General features: G+C 38.0%; 1 protein-coding gene across 2 annotated transcripts in view; it reads left to right on the plus strand.

Annotated features, from left to right (window-relative positions):
• The window catches only part of USP46 (ubiquitin specific peptidase 46), a 29,821-nt gene extending 8,598 nt beyond the window's left edge, over positions 1–21,223 (plus strand). Inside the window, exons 2-9 of one of the 2 annotated variants that reach the window (XM_082759729.1) lie at positions 1,889–1,969; positions 2,824–3,037; positions 4,700–4,929; positions 8,548–8,624; positions 12,628–12,711; positions 12,983–13,180; positions 13,680–13,758; positions 14,749–21,223. In XM_082759729.1, coding sequence (XP_082615855.1) covers positions 1,889–1,969; positions 2,824–3,037; positions 4,700–4,929; positions 8,548–8,624; positions 12,628–12,711; positions 12,983–13,180; positions 13,680–13,758; positions 14,749–14,850 — 1,065 coding nt within the window. In that variant the 3' untranslated portion in view covers positions 14,851–21,223. Of the gene's footprint in view, positions 1–1,888; positions 1,970–2,823; positions 3,038–4,677; positions 4,930–8,547; positions 8,625–12,627; positions 12,712–12,982; positions 13,181–13,679; positions 13,759–14,748 lie in introns of those variants that run through there. The other variant, XM_082759730.1, reaches the window with a different exon arrangement.
• Positions 21,224–21,826: the final 603 nt, after the last annotated feature.

Below are 21,826 nucleotides of genomic sequence, written 5' to 3' on the forward strand. Positions count from 1 at the left end.
GGACAGTTAATTTGAATACTAAATATGTCATTGAAGAAAGACTTTCTTTTGGTTTGAATGCCCTACAATGAGTATTAATACGATGATGGTTTTCTTCAGAAGTTGCATTAATATACTGTATTCAGATTTTTCTTGTATCAGACAAGGTTTTGAGGGTATCAGCAGCTGTTTGCTTCACTGTTAGTATCAGATAGGCAAATGTCTATCGGTTTCCTCCCTCTCAGGAAGTCAGATGCCGTGCTGAATCTGTGCATCTTTGGCAAGGCTGTCTCTCCGTGCAAAAAAAAAAAAAGATCTTCATGCAGACCTTACATAATTATCACGCTGTCATCTCAGCTGAAAGTAGCCAACAGTTGCTTTGTGTGGATTCTTCCTTCTTCTGAGTTTCTCACTGAGGCTTAGTGGAGCCCAGTGAGGACATACAGCTTATTCCTTAAGCTTTGCCTTCTTTTGATGGGTTGACATGAAATAATAACCTAACATAGCGAGCAGCGCTAAGCAGTGTTGATGGTAGGCATGGTAAGGAAATACAAATTAGACATAGGGGAGAAGATGGTGAAGAAACACCTCAATTACTGAATTTGTTTACCAGTAACTGAAAATTTTAATTTATGAGCTAGCTCTCTGATCCAGTGTTATATTGAACAAACCTCAGGAACACGAGAAATTTCAGAGCATGAGGAAAAAATGCCGTGTATGCATTTTTGGTGCATAAAAGAGTCAGAAGGGACCTGTGTAAATATAATTTGATCTCAGCCTCAGAGAAAACCATCAAAAAGCTGGTATGGGAGGCAGCTGTCAAAAAGCAAAAGGATAATGATGTTTTACATGTTGGCATCTTTGCAGTGGCATTTTACATGGTTTTATGAAAGTCAGCCAACTGTGCTGTTCTTGTGCAATAGAAATTACAAAGGCATGATGTATCAATGCTTCACACTGCAGAGCATGTTCAGTAAGGGAATAACTGTTTCATGTCAGTACATGTACAATTATCAGACCTTGAAAACTGGCTAACTGATAGATCTTGAATAATTGTACACAGGGAATGCTTCTCCAGACACAGCATTTTTACTGAGGTCCTACAGGAATCTGTATGTTTATAGAGTGGACAGGAGTGATGGCACTGGCACTGGCAGCAATCTGGCCTGCTTGGTAACCTAAACTTGTTAAAAATGGGCTTTTTAATACAGCAGAGCTCCAGGTACCAGACACAACAGTAGTGATGGTACTTACAGACCTGTAGCTGTGAAAGCAGCTTTGCTGTTGTACAGTAAAAAGCAGTACAGCAAAACATAATTTGGTACACCGAGACAGTGACCAAGAGGTATAACGATGCTTATGCACCCTTCATGTTAGCTGGAACAAAATGGCACATAAATGATGCTTATTTTTAACATTTGTGGTGCTGTTACTAGAACTGGGTGCTGTCCTGGAGCCCAAGTTTTGTGGAAGGTTGCTGACAAATTAGAAGGGATTCAGAGGAGTCTCAGCAATGCTTAGAAAACCTGCTTTACATCTAAAAACTGCTTTATCCAAGATAACTTTCAGGGATTTGCTTAAGATCAACAAGTGTCTTTATGAGACAAGAGGGTAATGGCACCCAGCTGCTCAAGTACAAAGTAAAAGTAAGGGAGGAGGGGGAAACCACTATTGTGGTGACCCCTTCAGTTCAAATCAGCCACCACTAGAGTGTCCAGGTCAGGCCAGCTCCACTACCTAGAATGACAAATATTTTTCTTGGCTCTAGTGACTGTCGTGCTTGGCCATTAGTAAGACAGAGTCAGCTTGGCTAATCGTAAGTGAAAGGAAAAAATGCATTTCTTGATGCTGTCCATGACTTTACTTTAGAGTCTTAATATTCTACATTAATTCTTTCCTCTTTCTTTAGGGCACCAATGCCTCTGCTCTGGAAAAAGACATTGGCCCAGAGCAGTTTCCCATCAATGAACACTACTTTGGATTGGTCAACGTAAGTACTGTTCTCAATAAACTAACCATATACAGAACGATGGTTTTGATGTTGTTTGAACTTTGCTTTCTTTTTATTTGTTATTTTTTTCCCTTCCCCAATCCTGCTGTAAGGCAGGACTGCCTTCTTTTGAAAGAGTGCTGTTCATGTTCCAATTTTGGGCAAAGTGGGTTTGCAAAATTGTTTCAGATGTTTTGAAGATATTTTCTCTGGGGAAGTATGAAGTTTAGTGTTCTCTGAGTGTTTTCAGTGGTTAGCACTTACACTTAATAAAGCTGAAAGTCTATTTCAGTTATAAAACACGTGGGACAGTCTCTTTAATTTTTGGTAGGAAGTGATGGAAGTATGTACAAGCTTAGATACCATGATCTGCATCAAGAACTCTCTTAGGAGAAGCTTTTTTTATCTGACTAAAGAGAGAATGTGTGAGAAAGCCATTTAATCACTTGTTTATTCCCATATAAATCAAACAGACATAGTAATTCTTTCAAGTGAAAATATTAGTCATTTTGCTACTACGCAGCACGACGTAGCCCAGCCAAAACGTATTAATATGTGGAAACAAGTTTAAGGGAATCTACTGCAATAAATGTATTTATTGCAAGTGGAAGAAATGTTATATCCTAGTTAATTTAGAACACCATAGCGTTGTTTTTTTTTTGTTGTTATTGTTTTTCTCTGTTCAGTGTCAGATGAGGGTGTGGAAATACATTCCTACAGCAGCCAAATGGCTGGTATGTGGCAGGGACACAGAAGGCAGAAGCTGAAGTAGGAACTAGTTCAAGTTGAATGTAGTAATTAGTTTTTTTTTGTGACGTGCACTGATCAAGATTGTTTTTACTTTTACATGGCAGTTCGGGAACACCTGCTACTGTAACTCTGTGCTGCAGGCATTGTACTTTTGCCGGCCGTTTCGGGAAAATGTGTTATCATACAAGGCCCAACAGAAAAAGAAGGAAAATCTCCTGACTTGCCTGGCAGACCTTTTCCACAGTATTGCTACTCAGAAGAAGAAAGTTGGAGTTATTCCACCAAAGAAGTTCATATCGAGGTTACGAAAAGAGAATGGTAAGTATGAAACTGGAATCCTCTTAGCCATCTGCAGGTTGATCAGGAAAGTTTAATTAATGGGCTATGTGGTCATGTTAGTCAGATCTTAGGTTAGATTTGTAAATTGCTTTTAGTGCTTTGTTTTATATATTAATATTTTAGTATCTGTGTGTATAATAATATGCTTGAAATAGCTGTACCAGTTTTCCTGAGTGCCCAGAGGCGTGTGGTTTTTGCTGCTTTCACAACACGGTGGGACAGACCACACCGAACAGGGAGCTAGGGCTGGCAATAGGGTGGCATTCTGCTGCAGGTCTTTTTTATTAATTTTAGTGAGAAACGTTGTGGGCAGTTGGCAGTATGTCCCGGGAGGGCTACAGGCACACCAAGCCCAAAACATACTGGAGGACAGGTGGCAGATGTGTATGAGGGTTTCATGTCAACCACTTCTCTTGTTCTTAAAAGCGGTGGGCACATCATTTTGTGATGCATCGGGCCCTTTCTGAGCATGAAGTTGGCAGCAGCATATGCCTAATTTTGTAGTGTTACTTCCTTAAGGGATGTGGGGAATTGCTTGGAATAAGGAAGCCTGCACACAGTTCCATTTTGGCCTGGATTCATATCAGTGTGGGTGGCATACTTAGAAACAAGGGAGCTTTGAATCTCAGATAAAATACGAGTTAAACACCTGGAAGAAATTGCTCACCGGTGACAGGCTATAAATGAGCTGACTGTCCATTGCAGAGCAGGCATTTGGAAGTGTGACAAAGTTAGCTCTGAGTCAGCTAGAGATCAGTGCCCCTACACTGCTGGGGATCACTTCTGGGGACTGGATCTTGGGTTTTCAGCTTTTCTGAATCAGGGCCAGCCTCGGTGTGCATTAACCTGCTCATCTGTCCAGACTAGACACTACAAAGCCAAAGGCTCTGTGCAATATTTTTGGAGGAAATCCACATGGGTTTTTTCAGGAGCAGGGGGATAAAAGCACACATTTCTTGGGAACAGAAATTCTTTTTTCTTCTGCTTGGTGGGCAAATTAAATTAAGCCTTCACTAGAGAACTCTGTTCTACATCACCACGGAGATATTCTCTCCTCCTCCTACAAGGATTTTGTATGGAAGAGGATAAGTCCATGCTCATCAGACTTGCGTGTGAAAAATAAGCTTTGTTAGATGGTGTTATTATTACTGTTATGTGTCAGCATCAAATGTCTTCATTTTCCCCAGCCACATGTCCAAACTCAGTGATGTTCCTTAGTGTCTGAGTGATGTAGAATATATGGGTGGGAGTCAGTGCTGCCTGATACTAAGCATCTAGTCTAAGGAATTAACATTGGTCCCCTCTGTAGTCATCCAATTTCTCACACCCTTCTAGGTACTGAGAGTTGGCTGAATTGAGTCATCTTGCTTTCTTCACTGATTGTAATAAAAGCCTACACAACTAACTCCAAAGATGAGCCTAACCTTTTAGACAGCTGAAGTTAGGTTAGAAATGAAGCCTTCCCTCAAAGTAGCCTCACTGAAGGCAACGTGACTGCAAAATTGCTTTTCTTTGTCATGATTCTAAGTCCTCTGCTTAGCAAAGACCAATGTATGCATTTGAAAAGAAATAATGAATTTAGTTTGCTTTTTTGAAGAAACAGATATATTCAGCTTTAGAAATCTTGACTCTGTTTCACAGATCTCTTTGACAACTACATGCAGCAGGATGCACATGAGTTTTTAAATTACTTGCTGAATACCATCGCCGACATTTTGCAGGAGGAGAAGAAACAGGAAAAGCAAAATGGGAAACTGAAAAATGGCAACATGAATGAAGCTGAAGAGAATAATAAACAGGAACTCACCTGGGTGCATGAGATTTTTCAGGGAACACTGACTAACGAAACTAGATGTTTGAACTGTGAAACCGTAAGCATTGGGATAGATTTTTTTTGGTTGTTGCCCATTAATAGATAGATACATTTTATATGTATAAATATATGAATCTTTTCAGACATCTGAGAATTGTGGATTTTCCTGTAGACTTTGCTTCTTGAAGTGAGTATATTCTTTTCTAAAATTTTTTTCCTAGGCGTTACTTGGCTAACCTATGCCAAGTCTTGCTGTCATAATACCTATCTCTACAGCTAAAATCCTTGCTAGGTAATCGGTATACTTCTTTATTACTGTAATTTCAGGAGAAGATATTTGCATCATTATTCCAAGAACCAGTGAAAAGTTAAATGATTTTGTATTAATTTATTCCTAAGAATGTGACTGATGTACAGAGGGTTTGTTATTAACAAACCGTATGTTTTCTTTTATCTTCCTAATATTTTTAAAAGGATGCTGTCAATTTGAAGTCTCTTGTGTTTGAAGTACCAGTAAAAAGTAGTTTTAGTTAGTAAATCTGATTGCAAGTCACCTGTCAATTTCTGTGGTTTCCAATCATGCATTCCTACTTAAACGGGGGAAAAAAAAAAAAAAAAAAAAAAAAAAAAGTTTTTGTCAGTGAGGCTGGTATGTGAAAGTACACAGAGAGTATGTGCTAGAGAGTAGCAACCTGTTTTGGGGGGTGAGTAGTGAAACTGGCTTTCCAAAAAGGATGGAATTAGCCTTATCTAACCTTTGCTATGTAAAAGGTAGCTGTCAAGGATGAACTGTTTTTCTCAGCTCCTTCTGTGATGATAGAGATTACAGAAGAGCTCCTTCAGGAAGTTCTCTCCATCTGTCTCTAGGCTGTTACATGAGATAAAGGTTTGAGCATTATCAGGTATTCTATCTACTCTTGCTTGTTGTACAGCTGTTGTAGAGCTTGCTTGTGCTCATTCCATGGTGCCACTATCCTTGCACTGAGCTGTTGCAATTGTTTCTGCAGCAATGCTTTAAATTGATCAATGAACTCATCTCGCCTAAGAATGATGTGCTTTTAACTCAGACAAATATTGCTACCATGGACTTTGTCCAAAGAAAGCACATTTTTTTTGTTGTGATTACCTGCCTGAAGATAGAAGGAGGTGCCCTGAGGAATCTTCCAACAGCAGGCTGAGGTTAAAGTGTCTAACTTCAGGCAGCCCATGTTAGGTGACATAAATCCTACCCAGGTCATAACAGATGTCTAAAATAACACATTCTGATATTATTTAATTATAAAGAATAGCACTGTTCTCCAAGAAAATACAGCTTCTCAGGAGGTTTAGTTCAGTGACAGGGAAGAGGGACAAAGTGGTAGTCAACATGAGAGAAGGGGCTGTTGGACCAAGTCTGGAGCAAGGTTGTTTAGGTGAAAACATGACAGAGAGATTGAAAATTAATTATTTAATCTATTTCAATTATGAAAGCTCAAGTAATACTGGCAAGTTAAGTGGAAGGGTAGAACTATATTTTTAACTGACAAGCTTCTTTAAACAGTAGTGGCCTAATTCTAAATTAATATCCAGTGTTTACACAAGAGAAACTGTACTAAGTCAGGATGTGTCATTGGGTAACAGCAAAACTGCACAATACCCTGTTTGTAATTCTAAGTGACCAAGCTTTATGGAAAAAATAGTGCTAAGTACTGCTGCTTGGCCGCAGCTTCCTGTGATTGCAGAAATACTGTTTACTACTCAGTAAACTTTTCTAGTTAGTTATATATATTTTTATTTTTTTTTACTGTATCTTGAAATCCTCGGAAAACGGTAAAATGGGTTAAAAGGTTCCCCTTTGCTAAAATACGAATATATTGTGCATGAAGAACCATTCAGATTCCAGCAGTTCTTGTTCTCACAAAGAGTGCAGTTTGAACCTGATTTTCTAGATACCTCCAGTTATGGTCTGTATTATTCTGTAATTAGTCTGTAAACATTTTACGTGCTGAAATCAGCAACAAAATCCCTAACTTCTTTGTGGTATTCAGATGAAACACTACATTTGCCAAAGCCTTTTCCAAGTATTTAACCTCCTTGATATGCAGTGTGGCTGTCAGAACTTCAGTTCCAGCAGCAGAGACACAATGTTCTCCAAAGTTTTGTTGCTCTATCTTTTGAGTTCTAGCTACGTGTTTATCCTGCAGTTGATTGCTGCCAGTTTTGTGGTTTCCTGTGCTCTTTGGGTAGAATCCTGTCTCAGAGAGGATTCTTGTTTGAAGAACTGATGTTCATTTTATTTGGATGTACTTTATGCCTCTGTACATCCATGATAATAGCAAAATTAATCCCGCTAAAGGTGTTCTTCTGGATTCAGGACTGATACAGACTGCATTCACTATGTTTATAGGATCCCTGACATTATGCAAAGATGAGCTCAGAGCAGTATATAACTTCCACACACATAGACTAGCACTGATCTGAGCATGAGTGACCTGGGTCAGAAGAACAGACTCAACCCCTCACTGAAGTTCGTGATTTGTATCTCACTATCTTGTGTGGTTTGGTCATTCCAAGGAAAAGCAGATACAGGAAGAGAACTACGGAGTGTTCAGGCAGCATTTTATAAACAGAATTGGTTGTTTTGAATAAGGCTAAATTCATGTGCAGTAATTCTGCTACACTCTTAGTTTCTATGATCTGAAAAAGACATTATGGCTTTTCTGGATTTTCAAGGCCTTAAAAGCCTCTTAATTAATGAAGAGAAAATCTCTGCATTTTGGAATTCTATTGATAACCTGTCCTAATTCATTTTTTAACCTGCAAAAGTATATGTTTAGATAATGAGGAAGTTTTAGTATTCTAATATCTGAGATGACCCAAAATGGGATTTTTTACTTGCAACATGTTTCCAGATCTGTTTGTCTGCCATTCCCAAAATAGTCCCAGTTAATGGTTTTGAAAACACCCTTTATCAGATTTTTTTTTTCTCCTCTTGTTCCACCTAAACAAAACATTGGCAAAATCATAATTACTTTGCAAAACACTAACACTTTGCTGTTTTTACCTGTAACCTCTTATTCAGCCTGTTCAAAATTATTGATCAGGAGCAATATTCAATGGGGAAATGCAGGTCTGTCAACAAGAAACATAATGACAGGCTTTTAAATGCTGACCAGAGAGAAAACAATGTGGTTGAATGACACTTCTCAATGAATGCCTACATGGAAAGTATCTTCACTGCAGCCTTAATGGTGGATATAATTATGCAGGGCATAAAGTGAGATTATGTAAAGTAGTATATTATACACAGATAAATAAAACTCCAGTGTAATAAGGAGCTGGGCTGTGTTGCATAACAAGAGACCATATGTAACAGAGCAGTTACAGCTAACACAAGGGATGATGCTCTCCCTTTAATAGACATAAAACTGCAGCCACTGATCCATGGTCAGTGGGTTTGGCTAAGTAGAACAGATGGAAGTAAAATGGTATGAAAGCTGGGTTGGTCAGGTTGCTAACCTGACAGAATGAATACAGTCATGCTGAACTAGGGACAAAATTAAGTCATCAAAATAAATTCTTTGTATAATTTATTTTAAGAAATCGTTCCATCTTCAGCACTTGCACATAGGCATAAACAGCATTTGGATGTATGATTTTTACTAAGTCTGTTTTACACGTATATTCTTTGCCACAGGTTAGTAGCAAAGATGAAGATTTTCTTGACCTTTCTGTTGATGTGGAGCAGAACACCTCAATTACACACTGTCTAAGGTAAATCGATGTATCTCTTTGACAGATATGTCTATCTGACTTTGCTAAATTTTCCAAGTCTAGTAAATACAAAATAGAAAAGTAGAATAACATTGGTTTTTGAGATTTTCCTAAGCAGAAGAAAACTAATGCAAACTGGATGTTTCTTCTAGTGACAAAATACACATTAAGGGATTTTGTTTTACTCTCACTTTCAATGCCTGTGTTTGGAAGAGAAAAAAAAAATGATCTCTCAGGGAAAATAATTTATTGCCTTGTCATCTGGAAGAATTGCTGCAGAATAAGAATTGGCTTCAAAGAGATTTGTGTGTGCTTATCTTTAAGCTTTTAGTCAAGTGCTTTGTTGATTAGGACTTATGTGCATATTAAAAGTCAAGTGTATGCTTTGTAGAATGAGTGCTAGAGTCCCTAGAGGGCAAAAGATTCCCAAAGCCTAATTTTCTGCCATATAAGTTTCTTGTTTTGTGTCTCAACCTAAAAATACAATGAGAAGTCTTTTATTCTAAGTCTCAGTTCTGCTTTTAGTACATGCTTAACTATTAAATACTTCAGAGATCAAAATAAATTTCAGGTTTGCATGGGTGATTATCCTGAGAGATTTAAAATATACGGAGTTTTGACATTGATACAAAAAAAAACTATATTTAGGTTTAATAAAGTGTGTTGCTGATCTGAAGGATTATCAATTGCCCAAATTACTTTTTCAAGCTCTTTCAAAGGCTAACGACTTTGAACTTGCATTTAGTTTTAGCAGTTCTTCTGGAACACTTAGGAGATGTTGCCTGACATCTCACACCAAACTGAGATTTAGTGAAAGAGAAAGCATATGAGGTACTAACCACTTCCTGAGTTAGAAAGCACTGATTTCTCTGTCGATAAAACTGTACTAAGAAACAACTGTTGCATTTTAAAGTGCTAGATGCAGTAAGTTCATTCCTTCTAAGTTTCAGTTCAGTCTCCTGTAGGATACTGTAGAAGTCCTTAGCCCTCAAGTAGGGATGCTCGTCCCTCCTGTTCCAAAAGATCTTTTGTCAGTAGTAACTCCATTGCATACCTTCTGTATATTCTGGGCATTAAAAAAGGGTTTCTCCTCTTCCTCTTAGCAGCAGTGGTTTATATACAGAATGTCATCACTCTTCCTAGAATTGTGGGTTTATTTTATTATTTTTTTTTAACTTTTTTTTTTTTTTTTCTTCAAATTAAACGGCCTAAGGTCATTCAAGCATTCCTTCACAGGTCATCTTCTCTAGGTCTCTGTTCATTTTCATTACTCTTCTGCATTCTCTCCAGATGAACCTCTCTCTTGAATTCCCCTTCCTAAAGTGCAGTTGCCAAAAACTAGGCACAGTATTCCAGCAGAGGTCTACACAGTCCTGAAAAGTATGGATAGCCAAAAAGCCAAAAGTTGTTTATACACAGCAGAACCACATCTGCCTGACTCCATCAATAAATATCCCATGCTACTTGAAAGCTATCCATTGTTTCTTCTAAAAATAAATGAAAGTAAAATCTCTTTTCTTTTTTTTTTGTAGAGGTAGGGAGGTACATGGTGCTCTTTACATATTAAACAGGAAGTGAGTTATCACCTGTCATCTCTTCTAATTGTCTTTCACACTAGAAGCAGGTCTACCTCTGTTTAGAAAACATATATTCAGTGAGACTGTAGATTTCCTCTCACTGCTCTACTGCATTATTCATTAGTAAACAGAGTGTAAGTGCTTTTGTGGTTACCACTAATAGGAATGACCAAGTTACCATTCTTGTAAAATTCACTATATCCCTTTTAAGATAACCGCTCTGCTGTGCTTTTAAAGCTTTAAATGCTGCTGCAATGAAAAAGCAAGTTAAAGAAAATCTGTGCAACATAGCATTTTGGTAAAACAAATTTCTTTGCCCCTATGGATGAATGTTCTTTTCAGTTATTTTCATAGCTATTCAGATTGAAAAGGTCCAAATAACACAAGCCTCTGGCATAGTCTAACTCCACAGGGTAGACAACTGGGCCTGAAGCAACAAAAGTTTAATAACATACACAGTACATTTCCATTATTTTTATTTCCACCAGGAGTTGCAAAGTTTACAAGTCCATTTGATCCTGTTATCTAGACTGCCTGTGCTTTTTTTTTTTTATTCCACTAAGAATTCTGTCATCTCTTAAAACAGAAAATGTATGCTATTTATTCATATAAACAACAGAAAGCATCTTCTGCACTGTAGCACTGAGCTTGTAGAAGTGTGGGAGCATATAGGGTCAGTGTTGAATTAGTATGTCTTGAGCAGATGTAGTTAAAAATTCCTTTTTCCTGTTAAAATACCATAAAAACAGAATGAAGACTGGCCCATTCATGGAACAGGAGATAGTTGGAGGTGTCTTGAAATTAACTCTGCAGTTGTAGAGAAAGGTTCCTCAAGCCTGTAGTTCTTGTGCATTCAGACTGCCTGAACTTCAATGATCAGCTGTTTATAACTGTGAAACATCTAATGCTGAAAATTCTTGATGGATGACACTACTACCAAAGTTGTGCTTGTAAACAGCAACAAAACCATCTAATTTTCACCTGCATACCTCCCTTCCCCCAAAGGAAATAGTTATAGTAAGATTTCTCATGCTCTATCAATCTTAAAGAACTTAAACTTGAAAATGGAAAGTTCCCACTTTTATGAATTTGCAGAAGTAACCTAGTACCCATGCCCTGGCAATCCTTACAGTCTTCAGTTCTCCCATCTGCCTCTGTGGTGATGATGCCAGGTAAAAATAATAGTGAGGAATCCTCCCCTTGCCTTTCTAAGAGGAGCCGGAACTGCCTGCTGTGAGAGCAGGCTAACCTTGCAGGCAGGGTGGCTTCAGCCTCTGTGCATGTGGGCTGCAATGGCCCAATGAAGCTTATTGCTGGGACTGAATTTGTCTGGAATTCAGAACTCTGTCAGGTACCACAACGTAGGTTCAATCAACAGGTCAGCTCTGTTCTTCAGAAATATCTGAATCTTTAAGGCCTCATTGGACAGGTCTTCAGGCAACCTGATCTACTCAGAGGTGTCTCTGGCATGGCAGGGAAATTGGAGTGGATGATCTCCAAAGGTCCCTTCCAACCCAAACCATCCTGTGATTCAGATATATCTATTTAAAGCTCAGAGTCATGAGAAAACCTGTGTGTCTAAAGTGGAAGATAGATGTTTATGACTGTATTTACAGTTCTCAGAACACCTGCTCAGCTGCAATATAACACTTGAGGTGACAAAAAAATCACTGCCATTTTTTTCCAGTTAAGTATTTTAAATACCTAAAATGGTGTTCCCAAGAATATCAGCATTGTGACTATAGCAAATCTTTCCTGTGAACTGAGCAGCATTATCAAGCCAGGTCTTCCTCTGCTTCTCTCAGTTCAGAAGCTCAGTCCAGAAACATTTCTAAGCATATTTACTTGGTAGGTATTTAGGAAAACTGCTATCATAGCTGTCACTTTCATTTTTAGACAACAAAAAAGCGTAATCACATAAATTCTGGATAATGGTTCAGAGGTTAGAATATACAGAAGACTGAATTCAATTTATTTCTTCTGCATAAGAGTATTCAAGCCTGTCTTACAGAAGAACACCATAAAATGTGATCAGTTTGTGAATGACTGAAGTGCACTTGAAGATAGTCCATTCTGCAAATAATTTTAAAAGACACTGGATGGATCAAGCAACTACATTGAACTCTAGGCAGCTCCTTGACATGCAAGAGATGAGGATGTAGATCTCAGTTAGAGACACTTGACCCTTCCCCTGTATTGTATGTAGGCCTCAGCACATAACACAGGGCTGTCACAGCAGTCAGATACCCCAAGTCCCTTTGCAAATCCCAGTATTATTGATTTAGGTGCTATAGAAAACTGGATGTCAGTGGAAACAAGATTTCTTCATGTGTATCTTTTTAGGGTTCCAGTTCCACAGCCCAAGTGTGGTACTGGGGCAGAATTGTTAAGAACCTTTAAGAACTGATAACTGTATTTATTTACAGAGACTTCAGCAACACAGAGACATTATGTAGTGAACAGAAATACTACTGTGAAACTTGCTGCAGTAAACAAGAGGCACAGAAAAGGTAAGCAAAGAGTAGAGTGTTTTACTATGTCCCTCCTGAGCTTTGACAAGCCTCCTCCTTAAAATTCATTGTGTTTAGATTGCTTGCACCCCAAAGGCACACTCTCTGGGGGCCAGAGAACCTACAGACAGATTTAAAACTATTATAAGTTTTACTCTAGATGCTACTGCTAGTTATAAGGTGCTTTTTTAATGCAAACATTTACTCATCAAGGAAAGAGTGGCTTTGAACTGGGCAGGTCTTTATCATGTGCACTCTAATGGTTTCACAGGATGCGAGTAAAAAAGCTGCCAATGATTCTTGCCTTACACCTCAAGAGATTCAAGTATATGGAACAATTGCACAGGTATACCAAGCTGTCATATCGTGTAGTATTTCCTCTGGAGTTACGTCTCTTCAACACATCTGGTGATGCTGTCAACTTAGATCGGATGTATGACTTGGTAGCTGTTGTTGTTCACTGTGGAAGGTAAGACACTTTCATGTCTATCTCAAGCTATTGCTTTTCTCGAGCATTTTTTTCTCAAAAATTCCAGTTCCAGGCATTTGTCAAGGACAGAGGCATGCCTGACAAAATGGAGGGAGAGTGGGAGGGGGGACATAAACCATGCTGCTGCACCAGCTTGCGTGTGTGTTGGCCTGAACCTCTTAAAATATTTGCCTTAGCTGATGCCTGCTATCAGCAAATCTGCAATGAGCAAATTATTAAGTGTTCTATAGGTTAATTTGCAAATGGTCATAGAACAGATGAAAACAACACATTTAGCTTTTAGCCGATTAAGTCATTGCAACAAGGGATAAAAGAACATTTCTACTGTACCACCACAGGTGGGTTTACTATATTCTTCTTAACATGTATTTATAATTCAGTCTGCTTTAACATAGACATGTGACTTAACAAAATGAAACCAATAGTACGATCTAAAGTTATTTCAGGTTTTGTGATTTTTATTTGTTTTGCTTTTTAGTGGACCAAATCGTGGGCATTATATTACTATTGTGAAAAGTCATGGATTTTGGCTCTTGTTTGATGATGACATTGTAGAGGTCAGTATGCTGAAGGCCATGAGCATAACGTTTGTTTATGTTCTCTTCTCAATTTGGAATTAAAATTCTGATCCAGATCTGGGTATAGATTACTACTCTGCAAAGTCTCAGCTTGGTTGTAATGTGACATTTAGCTCAGCTTAGTTAGGAAGTAGGATTGCAAACAGGATGATTAATTGTGCAGTTTGTACCCTGTCAATGTCAAAAGGGGTTGTTTTATTTCAGAGCAACATCAAACATTTTTAATATCAGATTCTGAGAGTTTAATTTAGAATGTTTTCTCTATGTAATAAAATCAATTTAATTCATTACAGGAACTATTTTGCAATCTTTGGCAATATCACCAGGCAAAACCGGACTGGTTAAAGTTATGTTTGCTGTAGGATTTTAATTCCTGAGCAACTAGGAAGTTATAAGAAGGTCTGAATTCTGTAGTCAGTCTGGGATTGTCTGGATGCAAATTAGAGCAGAGTCTGGTCCACAGTTCTTACAGATTCTAAGCATAGAACAATTCATTCTCAAGCAAACCCCTTATGTCACTCTGGCACCTGGCAAAACTGAGGTCTTCAGTCTTGTTTCCCAGGTTTAAATTCATTGGAGTGGAATAAGAACCGGGAGTCTGGGACCATTGGGAATGGTGCATGTCCTGAAGAGGGTTTCTGTCACCTCGCAGAAAGATGAGGTCGCATGGTCACATTCATGCTTTTTGCCAGCATTCACTACTGCATTCAAAATAGACTCTGTTATTAGAAAAAGCCTTAATTCAGTTAGCTTCTCTGAAACAAACATTTCTATTGACTTCAGGAGTGCAATCAGTAGGATTTAGCCCCTGAACGTTACCCTTTCAGTGCCTGAACTGCAAACAGAATTTGTTAATTGCTCCCTTGAACCATATAACTGAATTTGTCTTTTGTTTTTACACAGCCATTTAATCCATGCTTGGTGTTTCTTTAACCTAACTGTACATAAACAATTCTATTTATCTTGCAGAAAATAGATGCTCAAGCTATTGAAGAATTCTATGGACTGACCTCTGACATATCAAAAAATTCAGAGTCTGGTTATATTTTATTCTATCAATCAAGAGAGTGACTTGGCAAACTGTGACCACTGCACACCACAATGCTGCACGCAGAGAAGGTGATGGCCCCCCTGAACCAACTTTTACAATGATCACATCTTGTATGGTCGAACAATGATAAGTCTGTCTCCTATTAAACAGTCCACGTGGTTTTGACTATAACCACTCACTTCTGACATGCAGAACTTTATTTTGGTGAGGGGGGTTAGTTTGTTGTTTTTAAGTCTGATTGAAAATGTAATTGCAGTCAGATTTTAGTGGAATTTATATGGACTAACATTTACAGATAATAAGATCTGGATGTCAACTGTTAAACCCAATCCAGCTAGAGTAGTATTTTATATGGAAGTGTTCATTGCATTTAGGGCAAAATTGTTTAAAGCTTTCTAAATGACTTTGGGGTGTGTTGATTTACAAAGCATTCCTTTAAATACATTCTGACATATACTTACCCAATTTAAGTGTATGAAAAAAAAATCTGCTTCATAATGACTTGAATTGTGGTTGCATAGGGGATTTTTTTTTTTTTTCTGACATGTTACTCTTCCCTGCAAAGATATTCTTCCAAAATCACTTAAGCTTTGGGTTTTTAAAAACTTTCAGTTTATAACTTCAGGCCTAACATTCACATAGAGGGAGTTAAATTACAGTGGAACTAAGTAATGCTGTATGTCCAGGCCGTGTGCTAACCGTGTGATAGCACAGCTAGGTGAGATTTCAGAATTTAGAGAGCACTGGGTGACATACATGTATATGACACAGAGATAAGTAACATTTATGGAGACTGGGCTTATCAGTCTGTTAAAACAGTATAATAAGGTCCTTACTTAACGTAGTTTGCAGAGATAACAACACTGCTCATGTACAACATATCCATCAGGACTGAAATTACACAGTCCTAAATATGTGTTGTTGGTACAATACAAAAGACAGGGCTTGGTCCTGCAATTTTCTGAATATCTGTAGGTCTCACATACATTTCTCAAGGAGTTCATTTCTTGGCAACATAACAGCATGTAACAATCATTAGTTTACACGCGCTGTCATGTATATGCTATTGCTAGTGTTTTAGATCACCACAAAAATTTTAGCCGTACTTGACAGCATTTGGACCACCACAAAAAGAGAGGGCTCTTGAGGGTCTGATTTTTAAAATATCAGAAGGCTTAGTGCAACTGTTTCTGATTTTACTGGGCGAATTTGGTTGGCAATAGTCATGCACTGGTTAATAAAACTGCTCAACACACATACTAGAATTTGGCAAAAAAAAAAAAAAAAAAGAATGCAGAAGAAAGTACCAATAGGGTTATGAGAAGCAATGAAAAGCAGGATGAGGCAGTGGTAACACTGGGTATCTAGCTTGCTTGGTTTGACACTCCTTTATGCAATGCTTGAACCTCAGTAGCCAAATACCTGTTCCAATAAAGTCAACAGCAAAGAAACTCCTACTGTCTTCAAGGGGACTGAAAGTTGGTTCCAGTATTTACAAGGAAATTTTCTCGTCTCACAAAATGTATTTCTACTTGTTATATTTTATTCATTCTTGTTCTGTATTTATTAGACAATGTTGCTTTTGGTACTTTTCTTTTAGAAGCCTGCCTACCATTTTATGGCAGACACTGTTTCAGAAAATGGCTTTAGAAGCACAGGTAAATGTTATATTTTAGTCTTCTGTAGGAAAGAGAAAAACATTTTTCATTGTAATCTACTGTGAATGTGGAATATCTTTTTGCTGAATAACAGTGAAAATGAAATACTAGCTTCTACTGTAACATCAGCTGAACAGCTGGATTTATCAATGGCCATTTTGTAAACAAAGAAAACGTAGCACTTTACACTGAAGGAGAAACAGAAGTGGACTTTTCATATAATATTGTTTGTGGTTTATCATGTTGTACCAATACAAGAAAACAGACGTGGAATGTAACCTTAGAGTACTGAGGTGGGTGAGTAACAGTAGAGGTCTGCAGAGATCATTCACATGAATGAAGGTTGTTATGCAGGCTAAAGGCAGGCATAATTGGGATGCAGTTGTACTTTTATTGATGATGGAATTAAATGTCCTGTCTGTAACACGAAAGACAGACATCATACAGGAGACCAGCTCTCACTGAGCCCCAGGAGATTTTTCCACTGAAAAGCATATCCTTCTTTAATGGATGTATTTATGAGCATTCAGAATTTCCCCATTAAAAGTAGAATAATCACTTGCCTTTTAAAACAGGAGTGTATTCTGATTGTGAATGAAGACACTCCAGTTCAGCATTCACCAGTATTGGTCCAAGAGTCTGTACTTTAGGGCATTCTTCAGTTTTAAAACAAGCAACAAAAAATACATTCTCAATGTATCATTTGAATGTGTGAGGTTCGTGTTTGTATGTAAAGTAATTTTGCATAAAAATAACTTTAAGATCAGTTCAATTTTAGAAAAGGTTTTTCATATTTGAATTAACTTATCTGAAAAATGATTTTTTAATGTTAATAAAAATGAAGTAATATATAAATGATAAAGTATAGGATACTAATTTTTGCTTTTCTCCAGCTGCAAGACAGCTCTAGGTTGTAAAACATACAGGTAACTGTTGTATGTTACTGCTTTTCATAAAGTATGAAAACTGTTTAAAAATGAATTGCCCAACTTGTCTGTTACAAATAAGAAGAGATGCACAAGATGTAGGAGAAAATATTGGAAAGGTACTTGTAGCAGGAGCTCAAGATCACATCACTGGTATCTCACCAGTCCGTGGTCTGACACCAACTCTGAAAATCATGGCATACTCACTTTATGCAAATGCCAGCTATTTCTTTTGATTCAGAAAATAATAATAATAATAATAATAAAAAAGTTCTTCAGTCAGGAGATGTTCTGATCTATGCCAAATTAAGCACATTTTGCAGGATTAGGATTGTCACAGGAACAATATTAGGACGTAAAGTATTTTAGTTGATTAAAAAAAAATGTAATCCTTTCTTTGTTAAGCTTATACGTAGATTTCCAGTCTCTTATGAGAAAAAATGGTAAAATACCTAGGACAATCAAAAATTTTCAATCAGTAGCTAGAACATAAAAATATAGCACAGATATCTATGAGTGTCATGTATTTCCCTAAAATGACTGTTTTTATGGTTCTGAGTGTATTAGGCCTAATGACATCTGAAGTTCTCTGCTTGTTTCATGTGCTGTTACCAATAATTTCATAAAACTTTCTACCATGTTCTTACTTTGAAAAAGAACACTTTTGTCCTGTGCTGTTTTTCAGCTAAACCCGGTGAAGCACTGCAGTGCTGATGAATCAGTTGTCTTAGAGGATGAGCTCAGACCTCAACTCCAGTGTTCTGCAGAACAGGCTGTCAGGATTTTATGTAATTTCTATTTCTGGGACACAGCAGAGGGAGTGATGGAGGAACCATATCAGCGAAGCAGAACACCTTGTTGCAATTAAGTCCCCAAATTGCTCCTGTCAATTCAATTTTAATAATTTACAGTTACCACAGAGCAGCAGATAACATCTTAAAGATCTTGTTCCTTTAGCGGTTGTAGTAAAGGAAATAAAGCAGTAGGTGTTTCCTTCACGTTTGATTGAATAAAGGTATTAAAGGCCTAAGCTGAAATTAAAATTCATGTTATGTGGTGGGCCCTAACGTGCTACCACACCTTTTATCTTCAGACATTACATTTAATTCTCCCATCTGTAATAGCATCACCTACTTGGGACCAGAGCTGACAACTTGCAGCTGCCAGTGATTTGATGTCTCTCAGCAGCAGACCCTTCTTGATTTATCACATTTTCACTGTGTGAGGCTGGCCAGTTTGAGCAGTATCTTATAGCTAAATGTGTGTTAGTAATTTTAAGAAGTTTTGGATTTGTATCTGTTCCATGTTAGAACTTTTATCAAAATCTGTTTTAATTTATTTCTCTTTTGTTTCTCTGTTAATGTATTTGTATAATAACTTATGTAGTTAATATTACTAGTTTTCTGTTTTAATTTTTACGTGCTTTAAGTTTTTAAATGTAACCAACCAAAGCACTTTAAGCATCAGTGTCAATCTTGAGAAATTCCAATCAGCTTAACACTTTGCTGTTGTCTTTTTGCTTTTACAACCTTCTGCTTGCAATGCAGCATCTCTAGTTACAGCCCAATTTCCATTTCTATGTTTGTAGTCCTAGATGGGCTGTCAATTTGGGAAGCACAAATTTGTTCATATGTATTTGTTCATATTGCTGTAGAAGGTGAGAGGACAAATGCACTGTAAACACTGCAAGGATGACAAGGATGCAGTATTTATAGCGTGTCTGTCCTCTCACCTTCTATAGCAATATGTACGTGATGAATTGCACTTACACCTCGCATTTCACAGCCTTTTTTGCACTCTATCTGCAAGACTACAGATAAAGAATGGAAGGGCTGCAATACTTCCTTCTGTTGCACAGTTATTAATGACCATAATTTAGAAAAGCTCCACTTCTCCCAGGAATATTCTCTTTTACCAAACAGTTACCTGTCAGTCAACTGATAATGCACATAGTGCTCTATTTGCCATTTTACCTGTGCTCTGTGCAATCTCAAACATGAGTAATCTTAAGAGCTGAATTTATTCTTGGCCTTCGTGTGAATACAAGCAAGGAGAGCAATCTTTTTGTATCTTCCTTCTCTCCACTTGGGCTCATATAAAGGAAAGAAGTAGGACACGTGCTATTAAAAAAATAAATAAAATAATAACACTCTATCTATCAAAGATGCTGAATATTTCTTACAGAGCAGTGCTGATAGTAATCATATCAGAAAATCACTGACTTTGTTTTGTTAGTGCAAAACTAATTACAAAAGGCTGTTGTTAATTTATTTTAGATATTGTACTCTCTTCAATCAATGAAAAGAACTTTTTCCTGTTGCTGCAGTTCTGTTGGTGAGGTGTTTCTTATCAATTTAACATGGCACTGAATATTTAAACAGCCCTTGGCAAGCCTCAAAGACACCCTTTTAATTTCTTTCCAGCTAATGTGCATTACTTTGGGGAGATTGCTTGAACCCATCCACAAGAGTGATTTAGATTAGCATTTTTGCATACAAGGTCAAACAACACCTACCAGGTATGTGCCCACCTGATGGGACCAGCTGGGCTAAGCCCACACCTTTTTACACACTAATGATTCTTTACCCCCTAGGAGGTTTGCTTGCTGGCTTTGCCTGGAGGATTTAATATGAGGCTGCACATAGCTCCCTTTATTCACGGTCTCAGAGTTGCTATAATTCTCTAATAAGTCTGCTTCACTGGGTTATCAGGGCTGGGACCATTGCACAATGTAAAATAAATTAACTTGTGTGCGCCATTTACAATGGGCAATTTTACAGCTTAATGCTTCTGATGAAGGCTGTTACAGGTGGTAACTTTGCTGTCTGAAAGACGCTTAGAGAGTGATTTTTCTGTGTTAGCACAGCAGTTTGTAGGAGGAGCTGGACTGGCACACAGCATCTTAACCTTCAGCTAACCAGATGAAGTCGGTGCTCCATCCTCTAGGTAGTCCTAACCCTTCTCCTACAGGTTCCAAAGCAGCAGAAACAAACCCTGTGAAGACATCCTGTAGTTCACCACAGCCCACCACAGTAGACAATTAAGAAATATTTGCAGTCCTTCTCCCCACAACCTCAATCTCTCATTAATGGGAATACATTCCTCAAAGAAGCTGTGCTCAAACATCAGCTTTCTATTATCCATGGTGTTCATATCTGCAAGCATCCCATGGCAGACAGTATTCAGACACTGTATTATTTTCTAGTCCTTTTCTCAACTCTCACTCTAACCCTAAGAGCAACTTCAGGGCAGCTGTGTTACAGATTCCTGTGTTAATCCTGGAAAAAAAATTGCAGCTTCAGTGACTTTCATTGAAGAGCACTAACAGGAGCTCTGTAACTTACCTGTGACTCTTCAGGAGTAAAGTCAGCATTATTGTAGGAATATGAGTGTAGAGTAGTGGGGAAGAAGAAAAAAAAGAGGAAATATGGAAAGGGCTGTTTTGTCTGAGGCTTTGGATATGTATATCTGTTTGTAAATATGCAGTCCCTACCTACCTGGTCAAAAAGGTGCAATCATAGAAAAACTAAGTATTTTGTGCTAGTTTTTTGAATGGAGTAAGAGGTAGTAAAACTATTAGGCATATGACTGGGGACTCATAAAATACTGAATTTCCTGTAAAGTGTACGATATCCCATGTGTGTGTACAGTTGAGTATCTGCTCTGTTTAATCATGTACATGTAATTAAACCCTGCGCTATCTGCAGACCTGTAAGATAAACCTCATGTTGGATATTAAGGTTGTAACATAAGAAAACAGTATTTTCTCCTGTTAACATGTTTATATTTTACATAAAATAAACTCCCTAAACTGATCTTGTTTCCATTCAGCTTGCCTTGGATTCAGCTGGAGCCAGACTAAGGTTGAACATTGGTGTTTGTTGTTACACAAAATGCTTCTGAGTGCAAGGTGTCTGTAAATTTACTGACAGGGAGACTGCCAATGCTTGCTTGTTATTTCACGTAGTGGAGTGCCTCCATTTTGCCACTGGGACTGCCTCCAAGGTGTGTCAAGGGAACACATTTTGCATGCAGGCCGTGAGTTGTCTTGGTGGACTACACACACAGCTGCATGACTGAGCTGCACCTAGTTAAAGAACACCACTGACCTTGCCAATGTTACTGAGAACAGCTAAAACTGAACCGAATAAAAAGCAGCAGGATTGAGCTACGTATTGTACCAGGGAACAGTGAAAACCCCAAGGCCTTTAGTCTGGGGTTTTGCTGTGGCTACTGGAGCAGGAAGGGGTTTTGCTAAAGGGGTCTAAAGTTCTGTCAGAGGACTGAAAGATTCCTGCAGTCTGCTCATTTTTCTGAAGTTACTCATTAGCAAACACGATTTACTTTCTCAAAAGTGAGGAAAATAAAAGGCTGGAGTTTCTTGCCCTTGTCTAAATGGATTCCTGTATTCC

The sequence above is a fragment of the Aythya marila genome (assembly GCF_965140915.1).
Source record: "Aythya marila genome assembly, chromosome: 4".
Taxonomy (NCBI): Eukaryota; Metazoa; Chordata; class Aves; order Anseriformes; family Anatidae; genus Aythya; species Aythya marila.